General features: G+C 45.8%; 1 protein-coding gene across 3 annotated transcripts; it reads left to right on the top strand.

Moving 5' to 3' along the window:
- Window positions 1–696: 696 nt before the first annotated feature.
- On the top strand, window positions 697–27,214 carry Dynlrb1 (dynein light chain roadblock-type 1). 3 transcript variants are annotated; one of them, XM_039104174.2, is made up of 4 exons: window positions 1,976–5,446; window positions 6,028–6,104; window positions 22,655–22,822; window positions 26,856–27,214. In XM_039104174.2, the coding sequence occupies exons 1-4, from the start codon at window positions 5,433–5,435 to the stop codon at window positions 26,897–26,899; spliced, it is 303 nt and encodes a 100-aa protein (XP_038960102.1). In that variant the 5' UTR covers window positions 1,976–5,432; the 3' UTR covers window positions 26,900–27,214. The 3 variants fall into 3 exon arrangements, with proteins under 3 accessions (XP_063139100.1, XP_038960102.1, NP_571985.1); NM_131910.5 differs by lacking the exon at window positions 1,976–5,446 and adding an exon at window positions 16,018–16,093 and having other exon boundaries at window positions 6,044–6,104; XM_063283030.1 differs by having other exon boundaries at window positions 697–6,104.
- The last annotated feature ends 673 nt before the right edge of the window (window positions 27,215–27,887 follow it).

A 27,887-nucleotide genomic window follows, 5' to 3' on the forward strand; every position in this document is an offset into this window, starting at 1 on the left:
TGCTTGCTTGCTTGCTTGCTTGCTTTTCTTTCCTTCCTTCCTTCCTTCCTTCCTTCCTTCCTTCCTTCCTTCCTTTCTTCCTTCCTTCCTTCCTTTCGGAGCTGAGGACCGAGCCCAGGGCCTTGCGCTTTCTAGGCAAGCGCTCTACCACTGAGCTAAATCCCCAACCCCTACCCTGCCATTCTTAATTGATGATTTGACATCAAAGGTAAGGTGGGAGAACCAAGTCCCAAGGGGAGCTATCCTACTTGACTGGGTGAGGATGTCCCAGGGGATGCATGACTTAGGACTCAAGTCAAATTCCAAGGCCGATGTGAGTTGGTATCTGGAAGAATCTAGAACAAGAAATAAACCTAGGAAACCAAAGCCTGAGTTTTAGAAGGCTGTTCTTGTCCTTGTACACTTGCCACTTGGGTGTGACACACACACACACCCAGATCTGGGTGAGGGTTGGCCAGTGTAGGTGTGATGAATCCAAATAGCAATCCTGTCAACTTTGAGAGCAGTGGGAGTCATGAGCACAACTATATAGCCCTTTCCAACGGAATGATGTTCCAGGGATTGTCTCTGATGTCACTTGGTGAACACCCAACCGCCAGTCTGGTAGTGTGCAGGGTACGTGGGGGAGCAGCCTCCTCATAGATTGCCTTTAGCCGGGGCCACAGCTCCTTCTGCATGTAAGAGTCTCAAGGAAAGCAAGAATATGTTTATTAGCAAACTCAGTTAATACTTCTGATTTCAGATTAGGATATATGGGAGGGAGCCTCCCATACATGATCTCTAAGGGGGTCAGGTCCAAGTTGTAAGGAAAGGGAGAAGAGCTATCCAGTCCCCACCAGTCTCCATGGTCAATTGGTAAGGGTCTCTTTTAGAGTTCTATCCAACCTGTCCTGAGCTTCGGGGCCTAGAAACACAATGTAATTCCCAACCCACCATGATGGCCTTCACCATTCCCTGGACCTGAGCAGTGAAGGTAGGTCCATTATCAGAGTTCAGCATGACAGGAGTTACATCCCTGGGAAGGCTTGATCAATGAGCAGTTTCATGTTGAGTAGGGAAGCCTCAGTCCATCCTGAAAAAGTATCTTCAAGTTCTAATAAACATCTGTATCCATATTTGCCCGGTTTTACCTTAGCGAAGTCCATTTCCCTATAGGTATCCGGTTTGGCGCCTCTCTGTTGGGAGCCCTTTGGGCTGTTTGTCCATGTTGGTAAGTTTGCAGGTAAGGCACTTGGAGGTAATTTGTTCTACCAAAGATTGTAGGTGAATAATTTTTAAGTTCGCCTGAGTTCTGTTTTCCTTGTACCCAGGGGATGAACATGCTGGAGCAGGTCCCCAGCAAGGTGTCAGGCAGGGTCATCCACCAGTCTGGGCCTGTGAGGCACAGGTAACTTACTTCCGATATACGCACTGTCCTCCTTACAGTATACACTTTACCTTGCAGAGTAGGCAGCCCAGGATCTGGCAAACAAAAGGCCAGAGTTGGCAAAGGATTACGGATGGCAGCCTTTGCTGCTGCATCTGCCCTCTCATTGCCTTTTGATGGCCGGGCAGTGTACAGGTGCCAACTTCCTGGGTAGCCAGAAGGCTTGCACTAAGCCTGTGAGAACCGAATGTTGGGTTCCTGTATATACTAAGAATTTGATGGGTTTTCCCCCCACTTTAATGGTTACTCTAGGTTCAGGGAGAGGGACTGAACCCTATCTCCCCTAGTCACTTAGTTCCTCTATTTCCATCACTTTTGCTTGACCCTCCTCTGTTTTTGGAGGGGAGAGGGATGTGTCCTGGTCCTTGATCTAATGTCCCATCTCTTTACAGTATGCACAATAATTCTTTTGGAGCCGGGGCTTGTCCCCAGGGGTAAGGGCAAGCTTCTTTCTTTCATCTCTTGCCAGAGTTGAAGTTGTTGCTGTTTCTCCCCTTAGGACTTGGCCTTTGCTGCAAGTAGAATTTTAGCCAAATCTTGAGTCTGCTGGGCCCTTTGTAACTTATGATTTGTGTCTGGCACGACTTGGTTGATGAAAGCCATCATCACTGTGGCCAACCTATTCTCTGATGTTTCTGGTTTTAGGCCAACCCATTCTCTGGTGCTTCCAGATTTAACAGGGTATAAGTCCAGAATGCTGTCATGCTCTTTCTCGAAAGGCTGCAGGGGACTCCCTGTCTTCCTGTCTAATATCTCTTATTTTAGTCAAAATTGGTTGGGCTGTGAGAAGCTGCCAGAACAGCCTTTAGAGTCTGGCAGTAGACAGAGACGCTCCTTCCCTTCAGCCCTCCCTCTCTTCTGTGGTAAAGAAAACCTGCAGTAGTTGTTGGCAGTCATCCCAAGTTTGCTGATGGGTGAAAATCGATCAATCTAGAAGGTTCGTGAGAGCCTCTTGCCTTTCTGAAAAAGAGGGGTTTGCATCTTCCAGTTGTATAAGTCACTAGTGGAAAAAGGCTGGTATTGCATAGGATGGTTCCCCTGGTCATCTGGAGGCACCATGGTCCTAAGGGAGAGGGTCACAGTGGTATCTGCTGTCTCCCATTTGGTCTGCTCCCTGGCTGCTCTTCCCCTAGTGCGTGGTAGTCTAACTAAGGGAGCCTCTCCTTAGGTCAGTCTGCTTGCAAGATTGGCCACTCTGACCTGCAGGAGGTCATTAGTCTGTCCTTTCTAACTTCTGTCCCTAAATCTCTAGCCCTACTTTTAAAGTCTCTAAATTTGTCTAGGAAAACATTCAGGAGGGTCATCCGAGACTGTCCCAGTGTTCTAAGTTCAAACACAAGAAGATGGTAAGCCAGACATGACATAAACGACAGCCAAAAATATACAGTAACACTAATGCTGACGGTACAAACCTGGGTCCGATGGGGGGGGGGGGCACGACCCACAGTGTCTCCAGAGGAACTAGGCGCATCCAATCCCCTACTGATGGGTCAGGAAAGAAGACAAGGATTGGATGGTTGTGGTTTCCTTTAAAACTGACCCAGCATAAGGAAACTTCAGGAAGTGAGTTTTTAATATGCTGGCCTGACAGCAACTGGTAGGCAGAAACTGCAGGCCCCTCCTAGGTCTCAGTCCCATTAGTCCTGTTCAGCAAAGAGTGGCTTTAGGCAGGAGGGCTTCCTTAGAACTTCAGGGAAATACCTAGACTATTTGCAGTCATATCTGTAGGTCACTTAGCAACCATGCTTTTATTCTTCCTCATTAAGTCAGACCTGTTCTATCTGTCTTCCCTCGCACAGCACAGCACATCCACAGTCATGGTATCCCAGGGCTAGCAATAGCTGTGTCAGACACTGGTGACTACCCTATATTCTCTTTCTGGCTATTTCCAGAGAGGCATGGTTACCTAAAGAAAAATAGCTCAAAATATGTTAATGCCATCTATAGAATTAAAGAGTCCAAATTAGAATTCAGTATTGTTTTTTACTCCCAAACCCTTTTACACTACATTGCTTTTTTTTTTAAATATTTATTTTCTTTACATATATGAGTACACTGTAGCTGTCTTCAGACGCATCAGAAGAGGATTCCATTACAGATGGTTGTGAGCCACCATGTGGTTGCTGGGAATTGAACTCAGGACCTCTGGAAGAGCAGTTGGTGCTCTTAACCGCTGAGCCATCTCTCCAGCCCCTACATTGCTTTTATAAACTGAAGCCGTTCCCCTAGGCAACTCAGTCTTACTTTCTAATCAGACTTCAAGTCCTATCGAATAATTCTCCATAACTGGTAACTGAATCCTCGCCAGAGCTGCTCCATCCTGCATCCTTGTCTGACTCGTATGAAGGATGGGGGTGAAGGTCCTTGCTCTAATTCATTGGACGTTTAGGACTCCATTCTCACTACCACTCCTACCCTTACCTGGAATGAAGACCTGGAGGTGAGGGACACTATACGTTATTCCCAGCGTTCAGTAACCATTTCTTCATTTACTACATGTATATATTTTGAAGTGGTTTTCCTGAGTAGCCCTGGCTGTCCTGGAACTTGCTCTGTAGATGAAGCTGGCCTCCACATCAGAGATCCGCTCGCTTCTGCCTCCGTAAAGTTGTGCATTGTGCACCATTACACCCAACCTCCAGTCTTTGTGAACATCACACTCAACATACAACCTTTTTTTTAATGAGTGGTTTGCCTCTGTGTGTGTGTGTACACCGCGTGTGCCTGGTGCTGAGATCATCACTGGGAAAGTGATAGACGACTGTGAACTGCCATGTGTGTGCTGGAAACTGAACCCAGTTGTCCTCAGCAAGAAGACCGAGTGCTCTTAACCAGTGAGTCCCCTCCCTGCCTGAGACAGTCTTTGTAATCCAGGCTGTCCTGGAACTATGGAAATTAGACTGCCATCAAACTTCGAGAAATCCTGAGTGCTGGTGTTAAAGGCATGTACTAATGGCCCTTTTAAAAAGCTATCTTGAGGAAATTTCAGGGTTGTTTGCACTTTTTAAATCTAGCTTTGTCCAGTGTTACCCCGGCTGACCTGGTACAGTTATTGAAACTAACAAATTAATATGATAGCACCTTACCTACATTCCCTACTCAAAGTCCACCTATCTCTACCAATATTCTAATTTGTGACAGTTCCTTATCTTTCAGGACCTGGAGATTTTTGTTTTGTTGGGGGTTGGTTATGTTTTTGCTTTGGAGACATGCATCCATCTTGAAGCCCAGGCTGCCCTAGAACCTGTTGTTATCCTGCTTCAGCCACCCAAGCGCTGAGATGACAGCTGTATGCCAACCAGACCTGATTGACTCTGAGATCCCCCTCAAAGAGATGCCCTTTTGGAGAGAAAGCTGTTTGATCCAAAAAGCAGTGGATTTTGTCCCCTTTGGGGTCACATATCAGATATCCTGAATATCAGATGTTTACATTACAACTCATAAGTAACAAAATTAGCTATGAATTAGCTATGAAATAATTGTATGTTTGGGGGTAACAACTTGAGGAACTGAGTTAAAAAGTCAGAGTATTAGGAAAGTTGAAGACTGTCCTCAGAGAATATCCCTCAATATGGGTTTCATTTTCTTAAGATTGGATTTTTGTGGCAAATACCCGGGAGGTCATACTCCCTTAGTCTATCATACTAGGTGCACAGGACATCAATGCAGATACCATTATCCTTGATCTGATTGAGTGATGCCTGCTGCATTCTTTTTTTATTTTATTTTTATTTTTTTTATTTTTTTATTTTTTGGTTCTTTTTTTTTTTCGGAGCTGGGGACCGAACCCAGGGCCTTGCGCTTCCTAGGCAAGCGCTCTACCACTGAGCTAAATCCCCAACCCCGCCTGCTGCATTCTTGATGCAAACCCTACGCGCTGAACTCTTCCCCCACTGAAGAAAAGGCACCTGTCATGAAATTCTGGAGGTAGATCATCAGGCTTGGTTTCAGCAAGTCCCATTGCAGGAAGAAACGTTCGTGAAGAAAGTGGTGATGCCAATCGCATATGAGGCTATTGAGGTATAAGCTATAGACTTTCATGTGACAAAAGGATCCTTGCATGCCAGTGTTTTAAGCTAGGTGTTCTGCTAGAAACCCGGATTGTTTTTCATAACCTGCAAGAGTAAAAAATAAGCAGAGGACAAAGACAGGTCTCTGGAAAATGGGTCCTCCAAAGAGGTGAGAAAATGGAAGGGCAGAAAAGTAAATAAGTGTCTCCCAAGAAACACAGGCGTGCAGAGGAGTTCGCGATCCCAGATCTTACACACCGAGGGCAGTCTTGACTAATTCATCCCAGAGCTTGCTCCAGAGATGCCCAACCTCGGGGCTGCCCATGTCCTCTGATCATTGAAGTTAATTGTTTCTGCCTCAATCTGGGCCAAAGGGAGTCCAGCAACAGCTGGCCTCAGCCCAGGGACCTCGATTGAATACTGAAAACGCCAAGACTTGACACCTCGAACTCACAGCCGGAGAGGAAATTCTCCATTAGAAGAGCTTCAGTCTTTCCCAGTGGGGAGAGTCCATGCGTCGATGACTCACGTCAGCCAGCCCCATCACTACTGTCTACTGATTGGTTGTTCTATCTGTCTGTCTTCACGAAGGACTGTGCGCAGGCTCAGAAGGGCGGGGAACTCGGCTGAGTGTTGGCGATTCGGAGCTGCTGTGTCTGTCCGAGATGGTGAGTGTCCACCCAAGGCGGCGGCAGTGGGCTCCGGCTGCCCGGCATGGCCATCCCCCGGCAGGGGTTTTAGTCGTTGGGTGTCGCACCGCGGGACCCGGGGATGCGGGCCTTTAATCCCAGCCGAGGCAGAGCTACCGGAAGCTGGTGTGTGAGGGGCCGCCCCGGAGGCCCGCCCTCCGGCTCGATTACAGTTTAGCACTTTGGTCAGTGTTGAGAGACCCCAGCCAGGCTGCAACGTTTCCTGAAGTCTGGCAAATATCAGGCACCGTAGGCGTAGGCGCTTTACGTGCGTTGCCTTTCCTCCTCCGCTCTGTGAAGTAGATACGGCCATTAGCGCCGTCTTCACTCTTGGAATCCAAAGACTGTCGTCCCTGGGATTCGAACTCTGCGGGCTTGACTGCCGCCCGTGGGCTGCTCGGTTTGGCGTTGGGGTCAGGAACCGGCGGGGTCCACCCTAGGGATCCCCAAATCTCTGCCTACCTTAATAGGGTGGTGCTTTCAACCCTCACAAGTGTACAGAATTTAAAAGGCCTTTTCCGTCGTTAAGGCAAACCTCAGAATCTTATTTACAACGGGTGCACTCTTGAAAAACCCAGCACTGGGAAGGCTAGAGCAAAAGGATTTGCAGTTGGAGGGCAGCTTGGGATATAAAACGCACGAGCCTTTTTTGTTTTGTTTGTTTTGTTTTGGTCAGTGTCGCAAAAACAAAAACTTAAGAGAAATTTTAGTTGCTAAATATTTTGTGTATATAAGTAGTGTTTTGCTTGTTTGTATTGTAAGTGTTTCTGCTGCAATAGAAGGGTATCCTGGGCATTCCTCAGAATCCCAGGAAGTACACAGCTCTGAGGGGAGAAGGTATCCCAATGGAAGGGCATCCTGAGACACAGGGTTAGGAAGCACACAGCTCTGAGAGGATGTCTCCTCAGCAGAGGTGCTGCAGTTCTTGGGAGGGTATTCCCAGCTGAGCTGAGGACTCAGGAGCCTCATTGCAGGGACAAATCCAGGGTGTGGAGGGACGAATCCTGGGGTGGCCGTCTCCGCTCTGGGGAGCCGGCAGCAGGAAACTGAACAAAGAACAGGGCTTATATAGGATTTCTTTTCTCCTCCTCCTCCTCCTCCTCCTCCTCCTCCTCCTCCTCCTCCTCCTCCTCCTCCTCCTCCTCCTCCTCCTCCTCCTCCTTCCTCCTCCTCCTTCCTTCCTTCCTTCCTTCTTCCTTCTTCCTTCTTCCTTCTTCCTTTTTTTTTTTTTTTTTTTCAGAGCTGGGGACCGAACCCAGGGCCTTGCGCTTGCTAGGCAAGCGCTCTACCACTGAGCTAAATCCCCAACCCCTTATATAGGATTTCTTAGGGGACAGAGCTCCTCAGGGCAGAGATTTCCGGAGTGAGAATTGGTTGGGATTTTTAAGCCCTGAGCTTGGGGAGCTTTGGGATTGGTCCCCCCCCCCGCACCCCCCCCCCCGCCCGTTTCCCTTCGATAGGACCGTGAGCTAGGATGGGAAGTGCTCCCTAACTGCAGGCAGCGTTGGCTGAGGTGGCATCACTGCTGAGCTGTTTGGGGAGGCCAGAGAGGAGGTGCCAACACTATGGACAACTCCTTCAGTGGTAGGTACCTCATGATAGCTGAGGTGAGAAAGGAGTTTCTACCACCGAGGACAGCTCCTGTGAGGACTACAGGCTGAGGCAGAAAAGGAGGTGTAGCCATTCTGACAGCTTCAGTTTGCTGCTCAGGGACTACATGTATATGTATAACGTGCCTGATGAGGGATCAGATTAGAACTGGATTTACTGATGGCTGAAAACTATAAATAAAAAAGCAACTGAGAAGGAAACAGAATGGCACCAGCTAGATAGACAATGGTTATCGACCTGTGGGGTCTCAGCCCTCACAAGGATCACGTATCAGATATTTACAGTTATGAAGTGACAATGAAGTAGTTTTGTGGCTATTAGGGTCGCAGCATCAGGAAGGTTAGAACCACCGAGCTAGAGACAGCTATGTAGGTACATTGCAGATGGTGTTCTTATTCTGTTTTTGTTGTGGCCAGCATCGACTGTTCAATTGGGGCTCTGTGTTTTTCACGATGTCACAAAGAATGTCTCTACATCATCAGATCAGTATTGCCTCAGATCTATGCAGTGCTATTTTTCACAACACTAACCTGTAAAAACATGTTAATAGGAAACTGGAGAGATGGTCTCAGCCATTGAGAGTATTTGTTGCACTTACAAAAGCCTCAGGTTCAAGTCCCAACACCTACATACAACTGGTTGTAACTTCACTTCTAGATCTGATACCTTCTTCTGATTTCTGCAGGCTCCTGCATACACACGTGCATATATAAAGTAAATACATCAATATATTTTTAAAATTTCTAACAGCTTATTCAGAGTTTTAAGAAATACAAAAGGATCTAAGTGAAAAATATCTCTCCCATCTATCCCCAATCCCAGCTTCAGTCTCCTTCAGGAACAACCAGGTGTGTGTGTGTGTGTGTGTGTGTGTGTCTATTTGTCTGTCTATGTGTGTGTGTCTATGTGTGAAACTCCCTCTGTAGACCAGGGAATTTTTTCTATACCGGAATGTGCATATATATCTGAAAGTTCTTCTGTAGGCCACGCTGGCCTAGAACTCACAAAGATCTGCCTGCCTCTGCCTCCCAAGTGCTGGGATTAAAAGTGTGTGCCACCAGCACGTCCCAGAGTAATTTACATAAGTGTGAATGTGCTCTGATTTTTCATACATGGTAGATTTCTATAATCAGTACTATAGTGTTTGCATCCGTAAAATTGCTACATATTTAGATTCCAAATAAACTCATGAAGCACTGTAGTATAGTCTGTAGGAAGTGCGTGTGGTCATTTCTTACCCTACCCCCAAGCTAACCACTGCTGACAGCGGGGTATGCTTCCTTTTTGATATGTTTGGTGCACAGGACTATTTTTTCTTTGTGCTTTATGTAACGCACAACTTGCCATTTAGCCAAGGGTGACCTTGAACTTCCAGTCCTCCTGCCTCTACCGTCTAAGTGCTGGGATTTGGGCAATGTGCCACCATGCTCATTGATACTAGTGTAATTTTGGCATAAGGTTTACTTTATGATACATGATACTATAAAGATGTTTACTCTCATCTGGAGCAAGGGCTTAGTGGCTAAGAGCACACCCTACCATTGCAGAGGAGCAGGGTTAGGTTCTCAGTGCCCATATTAGACAGGCCACAGCTGCCCGTAACTCCAGCCCCAGGGACCTGGCCCCCTGGGTCACTACACTCATGTGCACAAACCTACAGACATGATTATAAAGTAATTTTATATACGACACACATAATATATGTGTGTGTGAATGTGTATGTATATTCATTGATTCATTCCTCCATTCACTTAAAAATATCTACTGTTGGGCTGGAGAGATGGCTCAGCGGTTAAGAGCACTGACTGCTCTTCCAGAGGTCCTGAGTTCAAATCCCAGCAACCACATGGTGGCTCACAACCATCTGTAATGAGATCTGATGTCCTCTTCTGGAGTGTCTGAAGACAGCTACAGTGTATTTATATATAATAAATAAACAAACAAACAGTATCCTATGCCCATACATTTAGTTTAGTTTCCTCTACAGACAGTGCTGGTAGTAATTGCCCTTATCTTTGACACTCCTGCCATATAGAACTATTCTATAGTTCATGTTGGTGGAAACTGCTCATTACAACTATTAAATAAAACATCCACACATTTTATCCAGTTTTACTCCATCACGTAGCTGGTTTCCTCTTTTCCTGTCTTTCCTTAACATGTATATCTTCAAGATGTCCATGTTTGGTATTTGCTGTCTAAAAGCATTTAACCAAACCATGCTGTGACATCACTATATGAATTTTGGGTTTCCTTGTGTAGCCTTTGCTGTCCTGGACCTGACTCTGTAAACCAGGCTGGCCTCACGCACAGAGATCCGTCCCCTCTCCCCCCAAGTGCTAGGATTAAAGGTGTGCACCATCACCCAGCTATGATAGGTCGTTTCTGTTTACTATGTAATAGTTGACAAAGTGTGTGTGTGTGTGTGTGTGTGTGTGTGTGTGTGTGTGTAGTATGTATGTATGTATGTATGTATGTACGTACGTATGTATGTGTGTGTGTGTGTTTGTATGTATGTATGTGTATATATATAGAGTGCTAGCTATCCAGGAACTTGCTATAGAGGCCAGACGAGCCTCGAACTCAGAAATCTACTGGCTCTGCTTCCAGAGTGCTGGGATTACATGTGTGTACCACCACACCTAGCCATGATTCCAGCAGAATTTGGCAAACCATTTCCCTGGTGTACAATCTAAATTGTTTGCAGTTCTTAACTCAGTCGTAATGCTGTGGTCTGTAATTTTTGGTTGTTTCTTTTAAATGAAATAGATTATTTATGATGGGTTTCAAGCAAAGCATTTCTGAGGCCAAAGGAACAGCACTTGTGCTTTGTACGCTGTGTTGTGTGGTTTTCCCCGGTGGGGCGGGGAGGGGGTGTTAGGTATCAATCTTGCGAGCTGTGCCTTAATGAAGCCAGCATTAAAATGGTCCTGCATTGTTGTTTTCATTCCTTGTAAAGGAATGAAAATCTTCAGGTGTTTGTAATTTATCTTAGATGTGTTTTCTGTTTTCTGTCTCCTGTTGGACACATGCTATGTTTCTTAATCATTTTGCTTGGTTTGTTTTGTTTTGTTTTTGAGTCAGAGTTTCTCTGTGTAGCTCTGGTTGTTCTGGGACTTAGTATGTATACCAGGCTGGTGTTGAACTCAAAGATCCACCTGCTTCTGCCTCCCATGTGCCAGGATTAAAGGTGTGAGCCACCTTGCCCAGCTTTTATGTAATGTTTCTAAAGGCTTTTTTTTTTTTCTGTTAGATTTCGCTATATTAGGGATAGAACTCAAGGTCTCATGCCTACTGGACTACAACTGCACTACATCATCTACCATTGTTGTTGGTTTGTTTGGTTTTGGGTTTTGGTTATTCTTTTGTTTTGTTTTGTTTTCGAGACACATGCACCCTATATAGCTCAGGCTAGCCTGGAATCTTTCTAAATGCTGTGAGGTACTGGTTGTGGTGGCACCAGACCCCACAGTCCTGGAGCTTTACTGATGCAAACACACATCTAGTTAGAGAATGCAGGGACACTGTCTTCTCTCCTCTATTGCCTGCAGTACATTGCTTTCATATGATTTAGCTTAATCGGGGGTGATGGAGAGATGGCCCAGTGGTTAAAGGTACTTGCTGCCCAATCATGGGGATTAAGCTTTGGATATCAGCACCTGTGTGGGGCGGTTTTCAAATGTCTTTAACTCCAGATAGCTTTGAGAGGCCTGATGGCATTTTGGGCATCTGCAGGCACCTGTGGACACATATGCACTATATTGAGACACTAGTAACAAGGCTACAGAATTAGGCCGTTTCCACAAACCAAATAACAAATTTAGGCAGAAAGAATGCCACAAGTTGGAGGCCTGCCTGGGCTATAAAGTGAAAATCTTGTCTCAAAAACCAAATAGACTGTCTTAGTTATTGTCTTAGTTGGGGTTTTACTGCTGTGAACGGACACCATGACCAAGGCAAGTCTTACAGAAGACAACATTTAATTGAGGCTGGCTTACAGATTCAGAAGTTCAGTCCATTATCATCAAGGCAGAAACATGGCAGCATCCAGGCAGGCATGGTGCAGGAGGAGCTGAGAGTTCTACATCTCCATCTGAAGGCTGCTAGTGGAAGACTGATTTCCAGGCAGTGAGGGTGAGGGTCTTATAGCTCACACCCACAGTGACACACCCACTCCAGCAGGGCCACACCTCCAAATGTGCCACTCCCTTGGCCGAGCATATACATCACATTCCACTCTGGAGTCAGGGACCACACCATATGCCAGTAAGAGGACCCTTCCATTTCACCGGGGCATAAATATGCCAAGTTGTAGGGTGCTAGACACTCATCAGCGAAGAGTCCCATGGCATCCAAGATCAAAACATACAACAACTCCTTTTTAAATTTTTTAACTGTTTTTTTTTTTTAGAGCTCCTTGAAATTGTTCTATAATTTCCTGTCCTTGAGGACATGTGAAATTATGTGTATTATATAAATTATAACTTATATAGATTTAACTCATTTAATTCATATTTTAACATATTATTTATAGTTAATATATATAATTTAAAAGTACATAATTTTTAATGCATATGATTTATGGTTACTGTATGTAATATATTAACACATAGAAGTCATATAAACTATATAATTTATATTTAACTCGTAACTTATATTTAATGCATAATTTATCTATATGGGTAATTTATATATATATTTGCATATGTGAACATGCTAATGTATATAATTTCTACCTTGTATGATATGTTAGTTTATATAATTTATATTTAACTCATATAACTTATATTTGATGCATAATTTATGTGGGTAATTTATATATATTTGCATATGTGAACATGCATGTGGTTATTATATACATGTTTTAATATATATAATTTCTGCCTTGTATAATATACGTTAGTTTATATAATTTATAGTTAGGGTCACCTGCTGGGTTGGATCAAAACAATCCAACAGGTACTTATCTGGGGTGCATTTTATTTGTCACAGGCGAGTCCAAGTCTTAGGGCTCTTGATTCCCCAAAGTTTATGTGAACTTTAGTTTACAAAAGGATATGCCAATGTATTGAAATCCATATTTTAGAAAAATAGTTAAGAGGTGCCCGTTAGACAACTGTAGACTCGTGCTTTGAGACCTAGTAAAAGTTAGAGGCTTAGAGCTTTAGATGTGCAGATAGAACAGATGTTTTTAGCATGATAAGAAGCACCTTTAAGTTTATATTCAGAGGACAACCAAAGGGAAATTAAAATCTAGAGCTTATGGCAGAATTGTTAACTGCCAGTGTTCCATGAGCTTATCAGAGCTCCATTGATCAATGTTAAAATTCTGAATGTTGAAATAACAGTAGCATGCAGGGGGGAATATAAAACATTTGCCTTTTTTATACCTTAAATCATTTCTTATCTCTATAATTTACATTCATATACATTAGAACATCTTCTTAGACCCAGACATTTTTCATCTGAAGTATTTTTTATTTCAATTATTTCAGTTATTGTTTATTTCTAAAATTATAATTATCCAAGTTATTTTTGCACCCTCTAACATTCATCACTTGCATTTATCAATCTCAAACATTTTCCATAAACAGTTTTTCTTAGACCTTAACCTGCTGGGTTGGATCAGAACTCACCCATGCCTCGTGCTCTGAGTTGCTGTCTCCCTATGCACTACTTCCCCCTGACCCTCTGGGAGGTCAGTGGGTGCTCCAGTGTCTTCTAGAGGGTGGGGAGTGGGGCTGGAGTGGGACTGCTTCTCCAGCTGTCACCATGGTGACCTGCTCTTGGGCTGCTAGCATCCTGGACGCTGCTTCTCTTTCATGTCTAGAATCTAATCTATCCTTAATTAGGTCAAATACTAAAGGTATCCACAGGCACTTTACCTGGTCCATGCACATCATAATAATCTTGAAGTCTTTCTCTTCTAGGTTGCTAAATTTATTGTACCTTCCTCAAGAAACCAAGGACAAACTTAATCTACAAAACCTAAAAAATTGCATAATTGCTGTTGCCCTACTTTAGCAAAGCATATTCTTAAGCATTTGTACAAAAAGCATACAATTGTTTCCATTTTGCATCTTTTTTCCTTTTTTCTCTATGTCTTTTATTTTTTCCGAGCCCCTTATCTGTGTTTTCCTGTGTCTGTTACAAGAAATTCTCACCCACTGAGCTCCTTTTCCTCTTTCGAGCACTCACTTTTTCCCACATTTCCTTCACTTGATCCCTAACTCTCAGAGCCCCACTAACCCTCGCACTGTATGAGTCAGACAGCCCCTGCGGGGGCGGGGGGGGGGTGAGGATGAAGATGAGGATAGGAAAGGCAGGAAAAAGATGCAAGACACAGATACGGGAGGGCTGCAGGTCAACACCCCGTCAGCCTTTTCTTTTCCTTAGCCCTTTTGTGTCTCACAGTGTGATGGGAAGCAAAGCTACAAGCTGACAGAAACAACTGCTGAAATATACACATTACACATAAGACATCAGTGTTTAATCCCAAAGCCTCCCTGTTCCTCCCGCCAGGTCAATAGAATCTTCAGCCCCTCACCTTGAGCCTCAAGTGCACCTCCTCTTTTTGTTCCATGACTCAGCAGGCCAGGAACTGCCAACAGACCCTGACCTGCCTTGACTCTTCCTGGCAGGCAGACTTTTCTTTATATTACCCCCCCACGCCCCCCACCCCCGCCTCTCTCTCTCTCTTCTTCACAGAAGCAGGCAAGTGGCTCCTGACACAACCCTGCCCTTTTACCCAGGTTCTAGATTTTAGAGGCATCAAGTTGCTCGCCCCTTTGTAGGAAAAGCCCTCCACCTATCCCTGTAGCATCTGGTACAGTTCTTACAGGAAGTAGGTTGTTAGTGCCCAGATTGTTGGCCGGAGCCTTTCATAAAAGTAATCCATTGTGCTATCTTCAGTTTGGACCCGGGGGATGGAGAACCGTTCTTTCTGTGAATAGTACCCCTGTTTACAAAGACCCTTTTCCCTCCCCCTCTTTGGAGATATAGTCTCTACAAAACCATGGCTGACCAGACTGGCCTTGAACTAACAGAGAACTGAATGCCATCCTGACTCTGCCTTTGAGGGGCTTATGACTAGATAAGCCCCTGGAGCGGGCACCCTGAGACTAAACACACTTCAAAACCAGGCTCCAGCCCTAGTGAAAGGAAGGTCAGCTAGGCTTCTCTTTATGGGCACCTGCTCTGCTGACCTCTCTAAGAGACTGAATAGCTAGACACAGTATCTGACATTTGTCTCACAGAGTCACAGACTAGGTCTAGAAGAGATGATCTAGATGTCTCAGATGATCTAGAAAACTGTTGGTTTCAGAAAGGAAGCTTTGTAAGTTTGTTTTTTAAGGGGGGAAGGACCAGGTGTGATAATGCACATCTTTAATCCAAGTGCTAAGGCAGAGGCAGGCTCTCTTAGTTTGAATCCAGCCTGGGCTACAGAATGAGTTCAGGAAAGCCAGGGCTATATAGAAGCATTCATGCATGGGAGCTGGAGAGATGGCTCAGTGGTTAAGGGCACTGACTGCTCTTCCAGAGGTCCTGAGTTCAAATCCCAGCAACCACGTGGTGGCTCACAACCATCTGTAATGGGATCTGATGCCCTCTTCTGGTGTGCATGAAGACAGCTACAGTGTACTTATATAAAATAAATAAATCTTACACAAAAAAGCATGTATGTCAGAGGCAGGCTCCATCATCTCCTTACCTGCTCAGTTGACAGGGCTCTGTGCTAGGACATCCCACCTTGAGCAGTTTCTGCATAATCAGAACTCTTCCTGAGACATATTTCCTGTTCTATATGCCAAGTGTCACTCTACATAGAGTGACAGCTTTTTAAGTCACTCAATTTATCCTTATGGGGTCATTTTGCTCCCTTTGAAATATTTTCATTTTTGATATTTAACCCACAAAGAATAAAGTGCCTCCTTCCTGTTAAAAACTACTTAGGTTTTTGTTTTGTTTTTTTCTAGTTCATCAGAATACTGTGCCCTGTGTGTGAGTCATGGGTCATGGGTGTGTCTGTACTCCTGTGAATGGTGTTTATATTCTGCTCTCAAACAGTTGATGGGGAGAGAGGGATGGCTGCCCCATGTGAGGGGCCAGAAGCAGTGCTCCTCATGCCGTGCTAAACCTCAGGGTGCCAGTGGTGGCCCAAGGAGCCCTGCCAAATGCCTGGTGTTCCGTGCCTTTAGATGACCATCATCGTGGGCTGGGATCTGAAGAAGTTAATCCAGCCTGCCTGTTGACTCCTAATCTTGGTCTCCTTTTCTGACAGGCAGAGGTGGAGGAAACACTCAAGAGGCTTCAGAGCCAGAAAGGAGTGCAGGGCATCATCGTGGTGAACACAGAAGGTAGGCCCTTAGTCCATCCTGCACCCAGGCAGGTCTCCAGAACACAGACCAACCACATGCATTGTCCCTCCTCAATCCCAGTGAGCCCAGATTCATTCTAAGTTGCTTTCTTTAAAACATTTCCCAAGTGCTGATACTATTCTTGGTTTTTTGTTTGTTTGTTTGGTTGGTTGGTTGGTTTTTTGGTTTTTTGGTTTTGGTTTTTGGTTTTTTTTTTTGTTTTTTGTTTTTTTTTTTGAGATGAGGACGGAACCCAGGGCCTTCTGCCCAACCGCTCTCCCACTGAGCTAAACCCCCAACCCTGATGCTATTCTTAAGATTCTTTTTTTCTTCCCTCTTTGAGGCAGGGTCTTGCTGTGTGGCCTGAGCTATCCTGGAAATTACAGTCCTCCTGCTTTCCCCTCCATGTGCTGGAGCTAAAGGCTTACACCACCTTAGAAATCTTAATAAATATGAATGTTTTTTCTCAGTTCCACTACCCTGACAGATCACAGCTGTCAGTAATCTCTGTTTTTCAGTCCTTGTGATCATCCAACTTCTTTCTCATGTGATAATCAGAGTTGTTAAGATTTATATTTTTGAGTTAAAGTCTCATTATGTAGATCAGGCTGTCCTCAAACTCAAGAGATCTTTGCCTTCTGGGTGGTGGGATTAAAGTATGCACCATCAAATCCTTTAAAGCCAGCCTGAATGCCTTTAATGCCAGCACTTGAGAGGCACAGGCAGGTGGATTTCTTTTGAGTTTGCGGCCAGTCTGGTCTGTATACTCCCGGTACAAGCAGGGATCTGTAGAAAGGCCCTGCTTCAGAAAAAACAAGAACAGGAAAATGGTGTTTTCAATCACACCTGACTATTGTTATTCACTTTTAAATGTCTTCCTTGCAGGTTTTGTTTTGTAGATTTTACATAAGCAAAACCTTTTTTAAGTGCTGAGAATTGAACGCAGGCCTCACGTGCACAAAGCATTTTTTCAGTGAACTGTTTCCTTCAGCCCTTTTAAAGTAAAAATTTAAAGTGTCAGTACAATTATTTTTTAAGTATTTTTGAGGGCTGGAGAGATGGCTCAGTGGTTAAGAGCCCTGACTGCTCTTCCAGAGGTCCTGAGTTCAAATCCCAGCAACCACATGGTGGCTCACGACCATCTGTAATGAGATCCGATGCCCTCTTCTGGTGTGTCTGAAGATAGCTACAGTATACTCATATATAATAAATAAAGAAATCTTTAGAAAAAAAAAAGTTTTGAGACTGTGTCTCACTATTTAGCCCATGTTAGACTGGGACTCAGCGTATAGCCCAGGTGACCTAGCATTCACGGCATTCCTTCTACCTGCCTTGGCTAGGTTACGAACTTGAGTCACTGTGCCCAGCCAAGCACAATGCTGATTGATCTATTTATGTTGCTCCTGCTCTGTGCTCCCCAGGTGGATGCTGTGCATCCACTTGTGGTGGTTCTGCTATTGACTGATTGATTGATTGATTGTGGCTAATTCTCCAGGTGATTTCTGTGTGCCCAGAGCTCGTTTCTGTCTTCTGGGGTATGAGCTTACGTGAGTGACCAGTAAGAGGCAGATGTTGGCGTTCCTACACCGGAGGTGCAGAGAAGGGAACTAGCCCGGTACATCCCCTGGTGCTCATTCTGAGCACGGGCGCTTTACTCCTTCAGACAGCCCTGGTACCTGCATTTATTGAGAAAACGTGAGTTTAGAGATGTAACTGATAGGCCAGGCAGTGGGGCTGCACACCTACAATCCCAGGCTCAGGCAGATGCAGGCAGATCTCTGAGTTTGAGGCCAGCCATGTCTACAGAGGGAGTTCCAGGACAGCCAGGACTTCACAGAGACAGGAAGAAATCTAATTGATGGTTGCCTCTCATTACAAAGCCGAAGCCAAAAGCTTTTCTAAGATTTACTTTTGTTTTTATTTTCTGCATGTGGTGTTTTTGCCTGCGTATTAAGTGTCCACCATATGCATGTGCATGAGGAGCCAGAACAGACTGTCAGTCCCCAGAACTGGAGTCACAGGAGGTTACAAGCTGCCATGTGGGTGCTGGGATTTGAACTCAGGACCTCTGGAAGAGCAGTCAGTGCTTTTAAGCCCCGAGCCATCTCTCCAGCCCAGTTTTTATTTTTTTTATTTTTATTTTTTAACCACAATCCATTTTACCACAAGGAAATTGAAATTCAGAGAAACAGGTAGGTACCTTGCATGGTGGCACTAGCCTGTAATCCAGCACTTGAGAGATAGAGGCCCAAGAACTGAGCTTAAAAACCCGTCCTGAGCCACACAGTAAGTCTAAGGAGAACATGCATGAGGTCTGGGCTCCGAAAGCCAAGGGGTGGGGGGCAGCATCTTTGTCAACAAGGAACCTGGCTCTCCTTTGCTTCCAGCCCGCTGGGGTCAGTGTAGGGTGTGTGCTTGGTAGCAGTACTGGGACATTTCCCTTTTCAGTGCTGGGCAAACGCTCTACCCAGGAGGCCCGTTGAAGGGCTTGGGTAGATTTCTTGTTCTGAGAGCACTTGACTGCACCATGCCTCAAAATTGTGCTACCCTGGTAACTACTTAATTCTACAAGCTACACAGTATCTGTGAAGAAAAGGGCTTGAACTAGGTTAGGCTGCCCAATAATAGCAGGCCTCTGTGAGGCCCCACCCCTGTCATCCTTCTTTATTTCGTCCTTGTTTGAAGTTCTTCCAAGGTTTTGGTTCCTGTTCCTTTACCTCCTCTTTTTTAGAGTGAGCCGCTGCATGGTTAAAATTGCTGGCGCCTTAACATTTGCCTACTTGATATATAACCAAGCTCGTTCTGCTGTCTGAAGGTAGACTCCAGTAATAACTCAAATACCAGAATCAGTAGGTGCTTCCCACGTAACTGGAGATGCTACTGAGCAAATGAGATTAGGTCCTGCCCCTAGGGAACTTACAGTCCAGTGGGAGATGAGTGTCTACTTTCCTAATAGAGTGTGCTCGGCTCTTACTCTAAAGAAAAACTGCACGGTGCTGGGATGTCAGACTCGAGGGTCCTTCCTTAAGGACCATCCCATTGTGGATAGATTATAACAGGCACCAGTCACACTGCCACCCTTAGAAAAGTACAGCTGTAGAGAGGCCTCACGGGGCTCAGGGCTGCATGTTTTTGCCAGCTAGGACCCAATAGCAGTGTTGAGGCCCTAGCATCAGTCCCTTAAAGACAAATGACCACTGCAGTTCATTCCCGTGCCTTCACCCTCCTGCTCAGCTGCCTCACGTGTTCCTGGTGCCTAATAAAATATGGTTGGGAGGCTGCCTTTGGCTAATCTCCAAGCTGTTTGTTCACTGTTGGCCAGATTCACAGGGCCCGTGTCTAGGCACTTAGATGTGAAGCGTCACCTGTAACACATTCTTCACGGGGCTGGAGCGATGGCTCAGCGGTTAAGAGCACTGACTGCTCTTACAGAGGTCCTGAGTTCAATTCCCAGCAACCACATGGTGGCTCACAACCATCTGTAATGGGATCTGATGCCCTCTTCTGGTGTGTCTGAAGACAGTACAGTGTACTCATATGCATAAAATAAATAAATGATTCTTTTAAAAAAAAGAAACCCACATTCTTCACAAGTGTTCTGACTTCTCTTGGATGGAGCATTCTGACAGGTCATAGCCAATTCTCAGGCACCTGATAACAGAATGTGGCTGAAGCCTCGTCCCTCACCATCATGACCGCAGGCACCAGTGATAACAATAGGACACCCAGTATTCATTTCATTGTTCAATTTTCAAAAGGAGAGACTTAATACACAATGATAGTCATTGGCTGTTAATTATACCAGGAAAAGCCTAGCCTAAGAATCCAGCAACAGGGATGCTGGGTGTATGGACTCCTACTTCATGGGCTCTTTTTGTGATTTGTTGGTGTCTAGTGAGGGTTTTACTGCTGTGAACAGCCACCATGACCAAAGCAACTCATAGACAACATTTAAGTGGGGCTGGCTTACAGGTTCAGAGGTTCAGTCCATTATCATCAAGGCAGGAGCCTGGTAGCATCCAAGCAGGCATGGTGCAGGAGGAGCTGAGAGTTCTACATCTTCATCTGAAGGCTGCTATGAAAAGACTGGCTCCCAGGCAGTGAGCTTCTTAAAGCCCACACCCACAGTGACACACCTACTCCAACAAGGCCACACTACCTCATGTTGCCAAACATCTACCAACCATCACATTCCACTCCCTCGTGTTCAAACAAGTCTATGGGGGCCATACCTAAACATAGCATAATGCAAAATACATCTGATCCAACTCCAGAAGTCCAAATAGCAGTCTCAACAATATTAAAATCCAAAGTTCAAAGCCTCTTCTGAGATTCAAGCAATTTCTTAACTGTAATCCTGTATAAAGTCAAAATTACTGGACCAAAGCAAGGCAGAAAATCAGCTGTTCAAATTCCAGACTCTGTGTCTTCCTGTCAGATGTCAAGGCAGTCTTCAGATCTGACTCCTTTCATCCTTGCTGACTGCTGTTGGCAGCTCTGGCATTCAGCAGGAACAAGCTTCATTCTCTGGGCTGCTTCCACTCTGTTAGCAGCTGTCCTCGGCAGGTATCTCATGGCCCTGGTATTATAACGTCTTGGGGTATCCAAGGCAACTTCAACTTTACAGCCTATTCCAGTGTCTGGGGTCTACACATGATCACCCGGGCTCCTCCAAAGGGCTTGTGTCACTTCTCCAGCTCTGCCTTTGGTGGCACTCTGAGATCAGGTTGACGCCACTCCACTGCTGCTGCTGTTCTTGATAATCATCCAGCTTTCTGTTTTCGATGAATTACTCTCTGCCTAAGCTTGGTTATCCTGGAATTTTCTCTGTAAACTGACTTTGAACTCAGAGATCTGCATGCCTGTCTCCTAAATGCTGAGATTAAAGGTGTGGTCCACCATGCCTAGATTTAATCTTTTTTCTATTTGGAACCTTCTCTGTACCTGGCTGGCCTTAAAACTGGAGCTCTGTTTGCCTTTGTCTCCTGCAATTAAATGTGTGCACCATCATGCCTGGACTTAGGCTGGGGGATCTTGCTCCAAAGCCCTCTCTCTTAAGCTGCTCTCTCCTAGAACACAGGATTGAGCTCCATTCTACTTCCTGGTGCCCCTTAAATATGTGAAACATTTAATTGTACTTTTCCTTTTTTAGCTTGCTCCTTTTCATTAAAATGTTCTTCATAAGACTAAACCATAAGGGCTGGAGAGGTAGCTCAATAGTTAAGAGCACTGACTGCTCTTCAAGAGGTCCTGAGTTCAATTCCCAGCAACCACAACTATCTGTAATGAGATCCAATGCCCTCTTCTGGTATGTCTGAAGACAGCGACAGTAAATAATAAAATAAATAAAATAAATCTTTAAAAAAAAAAAAAAAGACTAAACCAGAGAACAAAGTCTCTGTTAAGATTTTTTGAGACTTCCTTTGTCAATGCAATTGGTATAAATATTTTACCTTAGGCAGTCTCTTCAGACAAGGACAAAGCAGCCACATTCTTCACCAAAATACCACAAAAACAGTCTCTAGGCCACATACTGAAATTCTTCACTGAAACCCTTGGGCCAGGTCTGCACAGTTCAAATCACTCTCAGCAACACAGTCTTCCATATTCCTACTAAGATGGCCCATTAAGCCCCACTTGAAGCATTCCACTGCTTTGCAAATCCAGAGTCCCAAAATCCAACAAACAAAGCACAGTCAGGCCTATCACAGCAATACCCCACTCCTGGTACAACTTCTGTCCTAGTTAGGGTTTTACTGCTATGAGCAGACACCATGACCAAGACTACTCCTATAAGGACAACATTTAACTGGGTCTGGCTCACAGGTTCAGTCCATTATTATGAAGGCAGGAACATGACTGCACCTAGGCAGGCATGATGCAGGCAGAGTGGAAAGATCTACATCTTCATCTGAAGGCTGCTATGAAAAGACTGGCTTCCAGGCAGCAAAGGTCTTAAAGCCATGCCCACAGTGACACACCTATTCCAACAAGGCCACACCTCCTAGTAGTGGTCTTAAAGCCATGCCCACAGTGACACACCTATTCCAACAAGGCCACACCTCCTAGTAGTGCCACGCCCTGGTCCAAGCTTATACAAACCATCACAGTTGTGTTGTGCTAGGTACTGGGTCCAAGTCTTAGAAAGGTCTTAGACAGGCTACACAAACTCCCTTTACCACTAAAGCTATACCTCCAGCCTCTTACTGGGCTCTTTTAAAGACAGCAATGCACTTACATAGAGACACACTGAGGTAAGAAAGCATCTTCATACGTGTACATACTTAGAGTTCAGCCAGCCTTACCTAGAACAGTAATGGGTTACGTCTGGTATGTCTCAGCAGAAGCTGACCTCTATTTTTATAAACGGATGTTTTCCTATACACCAGCATGACAGAGAGTACCCTCAGATCCCTTTATAGATGGCTGTGAGCTACCTTGTAGTTGCAGGGAATTGAACTCATGACCTCAGGAACAACAACAAATGCTCTTAACCCAATCGAGCCATCTCTCCAGTGTCCAACCTCTTTTCTGCCTGTTTTTCATTTGTCCTCCCTACAGGCATTCCCATCAAGAGCACAATGGACAATCCCACCACGACACAGTACGCCAACCTCATGCACAACTTCATCTTAAAGGCTCGGAGCACTGTGCGTGAGATTGACCCCCAGAATGACCTAACCTTCCTTCGAATTCGCTCCAAGAAAAATGAAATTATGGTGGCACCAGGTAAGAGTTCTTGCAGCGGGGTTGGGGATTTAGCTCAGTGGTAGAGCCCTGGGTTCGGTCCCCAGCTCTGAAAAAAAAAAGAAAAAAAAAAAAAAGAGTTCTTGCACCTTCACATTTAGTTCCTGAACCTGTAACAGGTTCTCTGTGGCTTAGCAGGAAAGTGTGGCACATTAGTGTCTCCCCAGATTCAAGGTAGGCCTCGTGGGAATTAAAGAGTCGACTTGCTTTACTGCCTAGTCACTCTCGGTGGCATCCACCAGCAATCTTTAGCAAGCCTCATAGAGGAATTGTGGTTTCATGAGGGAGAAAGACACAAATATTAATGATGGTCATTCTCAACTTGGTAAGAATCCCATAAGAATTTGGGACATGGATGGGTTGATCAGTTCTGCCTGGGCAATCAACAAAGATTTCTCAGAAAAAGGGGCTGAATCTTAAGAGCCAGGAAACTATGAGTCAGAAGGGTGGAAAAGCTATTTCCATATGAAAAAGAATTTATAGTCCTGTCTCCAACCCATAGAGCCAGCTCCCCACCACCACTGGATTGGAGCAGATTGCTATTTTGAGTCATCAGGGAAAGCTTGGCTGGGTAGTCTAAGCCTGCCATGAGAGGCTCACAGTGGGAGGAGCCCACAGGATGGAACTCAGGGAGGCATGGGGCTGCCTCCTGCTCTGCCTCCTCTAACTCACACTCAGACTAGAGTGGCAGACAGATTCTACAGGACTTCTGCACAACACAACTGTGATGGTTTGTATAAGCTTGGACCAGGGCGTGGCACCGTTAGGAGGTGTGGCCTTGTTGGAATAGGTGTGTCACTGTGGGCGTGGCTTTAAGACCCTTGCTGCCTGGAAGCCAGCATTCTGCTAGCAGCCTTCAGATGAGGATGTAGAACTCTCAGCTCTGCTCGCACCATGCCTGCCTAGATGTTGCCATGCTTCTGCCTTGATGGTAATGGACTGAACCTGTGAGCCAGCCCCAATTAAATGTCCTTCTGCCAAGCCATGGCTGGACGTGTGTGAGTTCGTACATAATCGTGCCTCAGTTTGCAGAACATGTTAATTAATTAAGGAGGGGATAAGAAGTGGATCCAGACTCAGTGTATGGATTTGATCCTGTAAGCTAAGGTGCTGGGCATGGCGGCACGTGCTTTTAACCCCAGGACCCAGGAGGCAGAGGCAGGTAGATCTCTTGAGTTTGAGGCTAGCCTGGTGTAGAGTGATTTCCAGGACAACTAGGGCTACACAAACCCTGTTTGGAGGGTGGGGTCAAGTGCCAGTCCTAGCAGCAGACCAGTGTGGCTTCTGTTCCCAGGCCTCTTCTTGCTCCAGCCCAGTCTGCCTGGCTAGAAAGATGACAGAGAAAACCTGAGTCGCTCACAGAAGAGCTGTCAGTGCCTTTACTCTAAAGTGCTGTGGAACAGTTCTTGCCACCTGATGCTCCCACAACCACGTCTCTAAAACATGAGGTGGAGGTCTGTGCTGTGTGGTCCTCTGGGATATACACCACTGGGGGAATGTGTTACGATCACAGAGCTAGGTACACCCCTAGCCCAACCCCAACGTCCTGCTTGGGACTGTAAAGGACAGATCTCTGTTTCCATAAAACTGGGATTGGGATCATCTTTCCACTTAGTGGTGATATCTGTGCAGACTTGAGGTGCTCAGTGGCAGACTGAGAAACTCAGCATGAAGGACAGGTGACATGACAGGTACCACAGAGACAAACAATTAGTCATGTCTCTCCACCTAAACTCCAGCTCAGCGCAAGAGCACCTCCAGTTGGTCCTTGAAGACCACGGGCATTCAGTCTCTGAGGATTGTTGGTGCTTGAGTTCTCATTGGGGTTCACAGGCTAAGCGGCTCCAGTCTCAGTGGAGTTGAGTGGCCAGACCCTCACATGGACAGTACATGGAAAGGTCTGCAGGGAGTGTACGTGCTGGCGGGCGGTGTCTCTCATTCATACTCTAGATATTTCTAGATATACTCTGGATGTGTTAAGGTGGCCATAAACAGTGCTGTTTCTTGGGCCCACCACACTGCTACTCCCCCTCCTGTGCCTTCTCACATACCACCACCACCACCACCACCACCACCACCACCACCATCATCACCATCACCACCCCAACATGCCTCTGATCCTCGTGGCCTTGTCCAGGTACCTAGTATTTAACAAATGCATTCAACAGATGGCTTTTGTTGTTTTGAGATGAGGTTCTCTACATAGCCTCAGGTGTTCTGGAATTTACTATGTAGACCAAGTCGGCCTTGAACTCAGATACTACCTCTCAGGTACTGGGATCAAAGGTCCATGCCACCATGTCTAGTCCCCACATGGCTTTAATTTGCTCCTTTTGGAGAGACTTCCCCTATTGTGGATTAGGGTGGGTTCAGTAGAGGGTTAGGGTTAAGGATGTCTGCCTGGGAATGAGTTTGTCCATTGAGTATCAGTGGAGGTCAGAAGAGGACCCAGATCCCCCGGAAGCTGGAGTAAGGGAACATTGTGGGCTGCCACCTGAGTGCTGGGAACTAACCGCAGGGTCTGCAGGAGCAGCCACTGCCCAGCTGTCTCTCCAGCCCCCGGGGCATTTCTGGGGTGTTTCAGATGAAAATCGTAGTACATCCTTTTATATACCCAGTTTTATGTGGTCAATACAGAATTTCTGAGTTTGAGACCAGAACTTCTTTGAGTCTGGCTAGACTGCCTGAGGGTTACCGCAGGGCAGCCCCAGCATGGTCCCACCCTGCAGGGTGGGCAGACTGGAGTGGCCCTACCTGGAAGGAAGAGGTTCAGTCTCTTCTCACAGAAATGGACTGTGTGGCTTCTCAGGAGCTTAGCACTTCATATTTTAACAGACTAAGGTGTGTAAGATAGTTTGGTGCCTGCCTGCTTCAGCCCATGAGCACGGAAAGAGCACACTTTTAAATGTGATTATAAAACACTGCCTCCTACAGGCCCGTGTTGTGTACTGAAGGACTTATAACTTGTTGGTTGTGTTTATTCTTGCTTGTGACTTACGTGTACATTGCTTAGCTGTGAGACTGTGGTCACGTGTAGTAGTCGTTATGCTTTATTAGTAAAACAGTAGCCCACCAGCACCCGTCTACAGTGATCTGGGGGTTCGTTGGAATGCCACTTGAGAAACCTGAAAGGTGCCATGACAAAGCTAGTCCTGCCATAGATGCAGTCGATGCCCAGAATTGAAGGGCAGTTTCTGTAAACCTGCAGACCGCATCCTTCTCATCAAGGTGAGAGCACTGGTGCACAAGCCCCCATGTCTGAACTGTGCTGCAAGGCTTCAGTTGACATCTCGGTGACCAGAGCACCTGCACCTAAAGCCCATACATGAATGTGGGATTGAGGGTCTACCTCAGTGTACATTTACAAGTACACTGAGGGCATTTACAAGCCCCAGTGCCACAATAAAATGACCCAAATCGGTGAGGTTTGCCCCGACAGAGAGCACTTTGCCCTGTTTTCTTGATAAATGAGGCCTGTCCACCTCTGTGGAGAGCCTGATTCGTGAGACTAATTCGCTTGGAAGCAGCAGTTAACTTCCTTCGACCTTTCAATGGTTGGGTGGGGGTGCCGATTGAGGAAGGTGGAGATTAGAGCAGGCCAGGTCCATCAGCAGGCTTCATAGGACGGACTGAGGTGTCTGTCTCACATTAGTGTGTGTCTGCGCCTGCACACATGCACACTCAACAGCAGAGGTTAGAATACAGCCCTTAGGAACTGGCTGTTTCCCTCCACCATGTGAGCCCTGGGGGTTGAACTCAGATTATCTTAGCAGCCTCCAAATCTTATCTTGTTTAATAATAAACAGGGGAGTGTGGCAGAGGCCGCTCACTTCCTATCAGCCACTTGGCAGGCCACGGTAAGGAACCTGTAGCTTATTTCCTGTCCCCAGCTGGGGAGAGTCTGCGGGGATGCTCTTCTGAAAGCTCTCCCTCCTGCATTGTATGGTTACTGGTTACTGTTAGCGTCTCTTGGTTTACATTTAGTAACTTGTTTTTACGTTTTTCTCTTTTTCAGATAAAGACTATTTCCTGATTGTGATTCAGAATCCAACTGAATAAGGCACTGTCTTGGCTTCCTGTGTCATTCCTTAATTTAATGTCCCCCGAGAATAATAGCGTTAATCATGTCAGTGGGCACATGTGGCTGCCTGGAGCCATGCAGACCTTGGCATTGGTGAAGGGTAGCTCTGCCCACCCCACCAAGGAGTGCCTCTGATGATCCGGTCAGTCCCCAGAAGAGCTCAGTTCTCTCTCCAGGCTTTGGAATGAGAGCTCTTGATAAGCCCACAGCCAGCTTCCTTCTAACCTTCATTTCACTTTGTCCCCCTTGGAAGCTGTTTTTGTTTTTTTAAACTAAAAATAACTTCAACCCCCTGCTGGCTGTTGTGTCTTCACTAAATTGGAAAGGCCTGTTCCTATGTTAGCACGTGGTCAACTGAACATACCCTCAACTTCTAGCCACAGGCAGGTTTTCATGGTCCCCGGCCTGCTCCTTCTAGCACCTGTGGCACACTTCCTGAACAAGGCTTGTGCCCTGGTTCCTGGGCCTTTTATTTTAGACACCTCTTTCTATTGCATTGCCCTAAGCAAAGGAAGAGAGTGGCGTCTACTGAGTACCCACAATGCACCTGGTATACCTCAGGAGCTCACATCATTGGGTTAAAACTACTTGAGAGCTGGGGACTTGGGAGAAACACGGGTGGGAAGGAACATGTAGTTCCCAGAGTCTCATGGCTGGGAACATGGGTCCGTGGGTGGCCAGCTCTTTCCACTGTGACTCAGTAACTCTGACCCCTGCCTTTCCCAGTGAGCTCATTCCTGGTGGCCGTCCTTCTGCATTGTTGTGTGCAAGGGGGTCCTTACCAGAGCTTTCCCAAGGCCCTAGGCACCCGCTCTGCTGCTCCTCACCAGCCTCCAAGCCGCCTGTACTTGCCATTACATTTCTGTCTTTTGTTCCGTGTTGTGCAGAAAGAGACTGGTGTGCTTTCTAATTCTGGTTGATCAGACACTGAATTAGAATACTCCGTTTAAGAGAAAAGGGTGTTCA

Source organism: Rattus norvegicus, chromosome 3, assembly GCF_036323735.1.
Source record: "Rattus norvegicus strain BN/NHsdMcwi chromosome 3, GRCr8, whole genome shotgun sequence".
Lineage (NCBI taxonomy): Eukaryota > Metazoa > Chordata > Mammalia > Rodentia > Muridae > Rattus > Rattus norvegicus.